Here is an 8,328-nt window from a genome sequence, read left to right as displayed (position 1 = left end):
TGTGAAAAATTACCAAATTATTTTTAGGACCAACTCTATAAATATACACTTAACCCTAACTTTTTCTACAAATTCTCTCCATAAATATGACTGTTGATTTATGGATTTGTAACTAATCTAAATGTTTTTATATTTATTTGTGCAACATTCTCTCAAATTAAGAGAATACTATGCCAACTTTTCAAATCATTTTTGGGTTTATTTTGTATTTTTATGCGAATTAAAAATCATAAATCCAAAAGTTTCCATACCCAATTTCTGAACAAACACATGTCAATGAAAAATTAATATAAAAACAAAAGTTTGCATACCCAATTTAAGTTTTACTAAATGAGATTATCCGAAAGAAGTTTTGGTAGAAAGTAGAATAAAAATATTCAAACTAGGTTAAAAAAGTATTCAAAAATAATTCTGGAATCACACAAAATGTATATACATAAAAAGTTGGTCCTCCAAACAGAGTGTGGCATAACTTCAATAGTTTTAGCTGTCTCAAATGAAAATGGTTTTTCAAAGTCTATCACCTATTATGACACTAGATTCAAAGATGTTTTCAATTATATATAATTTTTTAATTTCATTTTATATTTAAAGTGAATTATTACGTAACTTATTATAAAGCTGGGCTTCTTAAGCTTCTCAACAAAATATAATTTATAATAATGAGATATTATTTTCTATTTTAAATAAAATTTTATTTTGGATTCAAAATTTGAAAAAAAAATACTAACTCTAAAACGGGGTTTGAATATTTAAAATTAATAAAATATAGAAAAAAATCACAATAAGGTTTATTGACTTTGTAGGGGTTCGTTTGTAGCTTTTTAAACAAATTTACAATTTTTTTGAAAATGTGTAAAACAATACTAAAAAAGCAATTAACATGCGTAATAAAAAATTACATTGAATGAGTTAAATTATATTAATTCACCTTAACTTTAAGTTAGTTTAGTTTTCATTTGTCAGCTATAAAAGACTATTAATTGATAACAATTATTGTTAGTGTCATTTATGATATGCAAATGATCACTGATCATTTAAGATTTGAATAATTAATTATTTTTTAAAAGATATGTATAACTGATTATATATTAATATAATCGACTATGTTTTTGAATTATATTTATAATCGTATTTAAGATAATTAATAATTTTGAATTTTTTTAAAAAAATCATTATTAATTATCTATTAAAAGTTTATCGATTATTTTTTAAGAAAAACGTTTACAGTAATGAATGGTAAATAGGTAACTTCCCTCATATCTAGCTATTTTGTTTTTTCGAAATTCCAATCCAAATAAAAGTTCTTTCATTACTGTAAAATAAGAGAAATCCATTTTTGTTCGTTTTGCTCTCTCATTTTTTTTTCCAATTGATTTTTTGGTGACACTTTTTCTATTTTAGTTTTCTTTATTTAGGTTAAAAGCAAAAGGATATGTTAAAGATTTATACTTTTCTGATTTTTTTAATTTTAATTTATTTATAATTATTATTTTTATTTAAAAATTTATTATTTATTATTATTTTCAAATTTTATTTATCTGAACAAAGTTGATATTGATATATTTAATTGACTCTCTTTTATTTGTTTACTAAACTTTAACATCCAATTGGACTAATGTATGAAATCGGACTAAAACAAATAAATCTCGATAAACAACAATTTTTTAATCACTATCTTTATTATATTGTTATATTATGATATTTTATTGTGAATTAATGACCGATACATTAAATGAAATTATAATTTAGTTATATATTTTGTATTTGTGGACGATGAGATCTGAGTAATATTGATCCACTCGATACACAGTTCGCTGTCGTGTTAGTAGTCTCTGAATTCTTCAAACTTCCTTCTCTCTCACGCGCGTTTCGTCGGTCGGCAGGGTACATGCAATTGCACTCTGATGCTCAAGTCAGTGCTAGTGATTAGTTTGTTCTACTAAAAAAACGTACATTTTCCCCTTTAGAAGTCTTATTTATAGGTTGACTTGGGCATCTTCTTGCCAAATAACTAGTTCACTAATACGTGGTAACAGGTCGTGTGTAGTGGCTTCCTGATATCGTGAGAGTGTCTTTTGCAGTGTGTCATTGACTCATTTAGCGTATAGAATGGCTGGGGATTCCGAGAGTGCGTGACAACTAGCAGCATTGAATGTATGGCAGAGATGTGACGATGCACTATTCCATCAGATGTTTTCAACGGAGGAGATTTTGTGTCGTTTCATATGTCGAGTAAGCTTAACCGTTAGATTATGTTTGATCCAATAGATAGGTAATTCTCTCACTTACTTTGTTGGTTATAAATAGCGCTTCACTGATAGTTTAAAAAGTTTACGCTTCCCTTCTAAGCTTGAGTCTTGTGTTGTTTGTTCCGAGTGCCGAGTCAAGTTCTTCAGTCAATATTAATAATGCCTCTCTAGTAGAATCTTCTCGTAGTGTTGTCAATGCCAAGTCGTTTGTGACTCGCACCGCTGGTAGTGCGAGTCAATCGTCGGATGGTCCAAGCTATGATTGAAACGATCTATAATTTAATTATATATTTAAAAATAATTGTTAAGATATGTTGTTTAAGGCAGAATAAATTAATTAAGAGAATATAAAGCACAAATTTCAATTTTCTCCTAACTCATCGTAACACCCACGTCACAGATCACGGAATCAACAAACCAATCACTCTAGGAAAGTCACTTAATAATATTAAATTGCATTTTTTAACCCTATATTTTGTTAATAATTGCATTTTTACATTTTGAATTTTCAAACTTAAAGCGTAAGAACAATTGGGTCTTGTAAAGTTTGTTTGATCCCAACAAAAATAAAATTAGTATCAAATCTTTAAATATAATAAATTTATTCCTATAGAATTAAAATATAGTTTAAAATTCTAAACTGAAATTAAAACAATAATGATAATTCTAATTATTATACAAAATCAAATAAAAAGAAAAAGTATTGATAAATAAGATAAAAGATAGAAAAGATGATGTAACGTTTTCCAGTTTCTGGATTCTTCAGTATCTTTCGCTGGCATTTCCTGAACTTTGTGGGTCCCACTCTCTGAATTGTTATCAGTTTGTTTGGATGCAACTTGCTCCTCGTGCATTCACTCTTATTCTTATTCCCGAATAAGAAGACTATGCTCTTATACATCCACCCAAACGAACCTCTTCTTTTTCCCACCTCGTCGAAAACCCCGTAATCACCGCCACGTGTAGCTCTCACCAAATCTCAGCCGTCCAAAAAACTTGTGGCCCTCACACACGTGCACCGCCTCTCCCCACACTATTATATATACGAGTAAACCCTTCTTCACTTTCTTCCTTCATAACATACTTTAAGGTTTGTTTGGCAAGTCTCTCGAAGCATCTTCTCTCTTACTTCAAGGTTTGTTTCCATCTCCTATTCGTTACTCTTTCTGGAACTTTAGTTTGCTTGTGATATCTGTGTTTAATATTTTTGTCTGCATGAAAGCCTTTTGGTGGCTTCTCAAACATGTTGCATGATGAATGATGTTTTACTAAGTTGTTGTGGTTTAGTTTTTTCGAGTCATAGACTGTTTTGCAAGCAACTTCCTAGGTTTTTGCAGGTTTGGTGCATGTTGAATGTGATTCCTGTTAGATGTATGTGTTGTGGGGTTACCTTTTTAGTCTTAGGTTATGTACGATATGTGCTGTTGTTGATTTGGCTTTTGATTTTATGTACGATGTGTGCTGTTGTTGTCGTTGGTGATTTTACCATCTAAGAAGGATTGTTGTATCGATGAAAGAATTTGGATACCATTTTTGAATGTTCTGATAGCAAATTACATGTATGGTTAGGTTTTTGCTTTCATGATCTCTATCTGAAATCCTTTTGAACAGATGATGAAATTGTTGTGTGTGTTATGAATTTTTAATGTTCTGATAACAAGTTAGATGTATGGTTAGTTTTTTGCTTTCACGATCTGTATCTGAAATCATTTTGAACAGATGATGAAATTGTTGTTTGTATTATGAAATTGGCATGGACTTAGTCTTTGGGAGTTTATGCAGAAGCAATCTTTGTTGGGTGTTGTAAAGTTTGGATAGAGAAAAGTACATGGTTGAGCTGGAAATCCAAGTCCCCACGCCATTCGACCCATTTGCTGAGGCTAGAGAATCGGATGCCCCCGGAGCGAAGGAGTATGTGCACATTCGGATCCAGCAGAGGAATGGGAAGAAGAGTCTGACCACAGTGCAGGGGCTGAAGAAGGAGTTCAGCTACGAGAAGATCCTCAAGGACCTCAAGAAAGACTTCTGCTGCAACGGCAATGTGGTGCAGGACAAGGAGCTTGGCAAGATAATTCAGCTCCAAGGTGACCAGCGGAAGAACGTCTCACACTTCTTGGTCCAGGCTGGCCTTGTCAGGAAGGACCAGATCAAGATTCATGGTTTTTGATTGCTCTTCTTTTCTGCTTTATGTTAACTTGTAGTGAGCTTTTAACTTTGGTCTGTTTCTTTTGTTGGATGAGTGGTGTTTGAACAAGTTTGTTTAGTTTGGTTGGGTTTTCCAATTTTGATGATTGGATCTCATGGTTAGTGTTGGTGAACTTGAATGTGTGATAAGCAAGTTCCATATAATAAGAATTGATGCTTTGGTTTTCAGAACATGGTTGATTCTGCATTTTTACTCTGTGTTTGAGCTGGTTTAGCTACTGCTTCATTCATTTCAATCACTTGTACATATACATATATATGTACATATACATATACATATACATATATATATATATACATATATACATATACATATATATATATACATATACATATATACATATACATATACATATACATATATACATATACATATATACATATACATATATATATATACATATACATATATATATATATATATATATTCATTAAGGTATAAGAAAATGTGATGTTGAGTTGAGGCCATAATTAAGAAGGAGGAGGTGTTGAAGACAAGTGTGATGGAAGCTGTCAAGGATGGGAAGGAGCTTCACGTTTCTGTGACCGTGCCCTCAATTGAGGTACAATGGCTTCTCCCATCTTTTACTATTTCTCTGATTTTGTAGAGCCTTTTTTATTCTAAAGAATAGAAAACACAGTATAAGAAATCAACACTATCCTAGTGTTCTGCAGGATTTTAAGATTCTTTTATTTTTAAAAGCTCTAATGGAAACTTTTAAGCGTTGGAAACTGAAGGTTGAGAAAATTTTGGCAACAAAATTTCAGTTTGAGGAGTAAGATAAAACTGTTGGTCCTAATGTAGCTTGAAAATGTGTAAAAGAACTGAGTATTCTTTGGTTTCCTTAAGCAATTTATTATTTTGAGATTTAAAAAAATGTCATATGAATGGAGAATGAATATACTTTTCGTTGCCATGGTTGAAGGCAGTAGCTGAAATTGTCACATACCCTGTTGCTTTGCTCCAGAAAGTTGTGTTTGAGTTGAGGCCATAATTAAGAAGGAAGAGGGGTTGAAGACAAGGGAAGCTGTCAAGGATGGGAAGGAGCTTCAGTGACCGTGCCCTCAATTGAGGTACAAAGTCCTACATTATCGCCTTTGATAATTATTTACTTCATACAACACTAGACGGTATTAACCCCACTAGACGGTATTAACCCCTCTAGACGTAGATCACACTGCCGCCATTGAATAGCAACAAAAATAACAAAAGTGAACTATTGAAATTATATCTTAAGCTTTTACTTGTATACTTAATATTTTTAATCATCTTCCTCTTTCGATCAATACATAATTTAAAAAAGTTTATTCTTAAATATTTGTTTCTTTAAGCTAATATTTTTAAACTTGATTTCTTTAAATATCAATATTTTTTTTAAAAAAAGTTAATAGTTTAAAGTAATTTTAACTAAGCAAAATAATTTTTTTATGAAAAAAAAAGTAAAAGCCTCACCCATAATCATCCACTGAGAATAACTTCCAACATTATTAGTAAAGTGGAAAGCTAATACAATTCCGAAAATACTGTATAGTTCTAATTCCAATTTTTTTTTTTTTAAAAATAGACCTTATAAAACTTATTAGACTTAAGTAATATCTAGATAGAAAGGGTAGACAAATGAAATTTTAAAAAAAGTTTATTCTTAAATATTTGTTTGTTTAAACCAATATTCTTAAATATTTGTTTGTTTAAGCTAATATTCTTAAAACGTAATTTTTTTAAATATCAATACTTTTTTTTAAAAGTTAATATTTTAAAGTAATATTATATCATAATTTAAATCCAATATATAGTTTATAAAAAAAAACGTGAAAGCCTCTTCCCATTGTATTAAACATCTTAATGATAAATGTATTAAACATCTTAATGATAAATGTATTAAACATCTTAATGATAAATGTATTAAACATCTTAATGATAAATGTTCTATAGCCCAATTCTGCCATGTAACCAGATGTGTATTAACTATTACATTAACTATTACAGCAATGAGTTTATTCACATGTAACCAGAGATGTATTAACTATTACAGCAATTCAGTATTACAACAATGTTAGGTATGTAACAGCAATGAGTTTATTCAGTATTACTCAGTATTACAGCCAATGAGTTTATTTAATATTCATCAGTATTACAGCAATGTTAGGTATGTACTACTTCATACACAACAAAATATGACTACTTCGTACACAACAAAATATGAACAATGAATTTATTTAGGTTTCTATCCAATACTCAATGCTTTTGATTTGCATAGGGGACAAACATTTTTCTCTTGTAACCATCTCCTTACACAATCTGCATGGTATTCATGTCCGCATTGAAGAATTCCAATCTCTTCTTTGTTTTTATATTCATCCTGTGAAACATGAAATCACATGACATGAGTATTCCAATTAATAGGAGAAAGATAGTACATACTATGCAAAGAAGATCAATTTGATACCTGACATATTATGCAAAGATCAATTTCCTCTTCTTCAGAAGCTGACCCCTCCTTATTAGGTAGTAGATAGGTTTTTGTTAGCATTTGTCTTGCAATGATTTCTTCAGACAAACCCCTCTCTACACTGCCAATCTGTTCACTTAATATAAGAAGCTCCTGTAGTGCAATTCCAAAGTTAGAAACATAGTCACTTAGACCTCATAGCCAATCCACATTCATAGCAAAATAGACTAGACGATACATAGCAAAATAGACTAGACGATACATAAGAGACTTACCTCATATGACATGTCGTCAATATCCAATTGTATATCACTGTGTTGGTTACGGAATGAAGCAACTTCTTCCTGAGGAAAGGCCCTAGGAGGAAGATTATGAATGTTGCCTCTAGGAGCATGAAAGTTGGAGGGACCTCTATGCATGTTGCCTCTACGACCTCTATGCATGTTGCCTCTGATCTCTTGCACTTGGACCGGCTGTGCATGATGATGGTAGTGTGCATGATGATGGTTGGAGTGACCTCTAATCTCTTGCACTTGCACAGGCTGTGCATGATGATGGTAGTGCTGATGGGCATAACTGTGGCCCCTTCTACTTTGGAGATTCATTCTTGAATTCTCACTGGGAGTTGGAGCTGTCAAAAGACCAAATTCATTCACCATGTCAAGGATTTAAAGAAAGAAAATAGGACATAATTGCATGGAATAAAAAAAACATCAGAAACAACAGAAACATAATTTCTTGGTTGAATGTAAGTAACTGGTTTAGAAATGGAAGCAAGAAGTGGAAGGAAGTAGAAAAAGTTACCTTGAATGAAAGATCCCCAAGAGCCAGAGCTATGAAAGAAGGGGATGCCAATTGCATTAGATGAATATGTAACAGGAATATGATGTGAAACACCAATATGAAGACTAGGTTGATGCTGAACTCCATTGAGTTGTGTCATTCCATACACCATGCTAGTGTCATAATAAGCGTCTAGTAAGAAATGGGAATCCATTGTATTTCCTTCCACCACTATTACTCTTAACATATTAGGTTCAGGTTCGGAAATGTTTGTCCTCCCAGGATCGGTGCTTTCAGATTGAAACCCTTGTTCACTCATCTCGTTAATTTTCTGTAATTGGGAGAATAATAATCAAAAGTTTAAAACCATATTTACACTTTGTGAATGTTAAAGTAACCTTTTTTTACATGATAAAAAAACACAGACAAAATTAACAACTTTGGATTTGAGAAGAACAAAACAAAAACCTTACCTCAATTCGCTTTCGAACAAAAGCAGGTGAAACCAGAGTCTGAAGAAGAAGGAAAATTTGAACGTTATCTGTAGAGTTATCTGTAGATTTATTGGAACATGGATAGTTTATAAAGAGTAATCACAAGTATGATGTTAAAACGAGTAAATCTTTACTCTGAAAGAT

At 31.5% G+C, this 8,328-nt stretch overlaps 1 protein-coding gene and 1 long non-coding RNA gene across 3 annotated transcripts; both read left to right on the top strand.

The window, feature by feature from the left end:
* Nucleotides 1-3,116: 3,116 nt before the first annotated feature.
* On the top strand, nucleotides 3,117-4,628 carry LOC137831229 (protein translation factor SUI1 homolog 2). 2 transcript variants are annotated; one of them, XM_068638819.2, is made up of 2 exons: nucleotides 3,117-3,387; nucleotides 4,035-4,628. In XM_068638819.2, the coding sequence occupies exon 2, from the start codon at nucleotides 4,081-4,083 to the stop codon at nucleotides 4,417-4,419; it is 339 nt and encodes a 112-aa protein (XP_068494920.1). In that variant the 5' UTR covers nucleotides 3,117-3,387; nucleotides 4,035-4,080; the 3' UTR covers nucleotides 4,420-4,628. The 2 variants fall into 2 exon arrangements, with proteins under 2 accessions (XP_068494920.1, XP_068494921.1); XM_068638820.2 differs by having other exon boundaries at nucleotides 3,322-3,387; nucleotides 4,016-4,628.
* A 234-nt stretch (nucleotides 4,629-4,862) lies between these two features.
* LOC137831227 (uncharacterized) lies at nucleotides 4,863-8,083 on the top strand. Its single transcript, XR_011084364.2, has 2 exons — nucleotides 4,863-5,020; nucleotides 5,384-8,083. It is a non-coding gene; the product is annotated as an uncharacterized LOC137831227 (long non-coding RNA).
* Nucleotides 8,084-8,328: the final 245 nt, after the last annotated feature.

Source organism: Phaseolus vulgaris, chromosome 6 (genome assembly GCF_051622355.1).
Source record: "Phaseolus vulgaris cultivar YP4 chromosome 6, ASM5162235v1, whole genome shotgun sequence".
Taxonomy (NCBI): Eukaryota; Viridiplantae; Streptophyta; class Magnoliopsida; order Fabales; family Fabaceae; genus Phaseolus; species Phaseolus vulgaris.
Note: the sequence above shows the minus strand (reverse complement) of the source record. Positions and strands in the feature narration are given on the sequence as shown.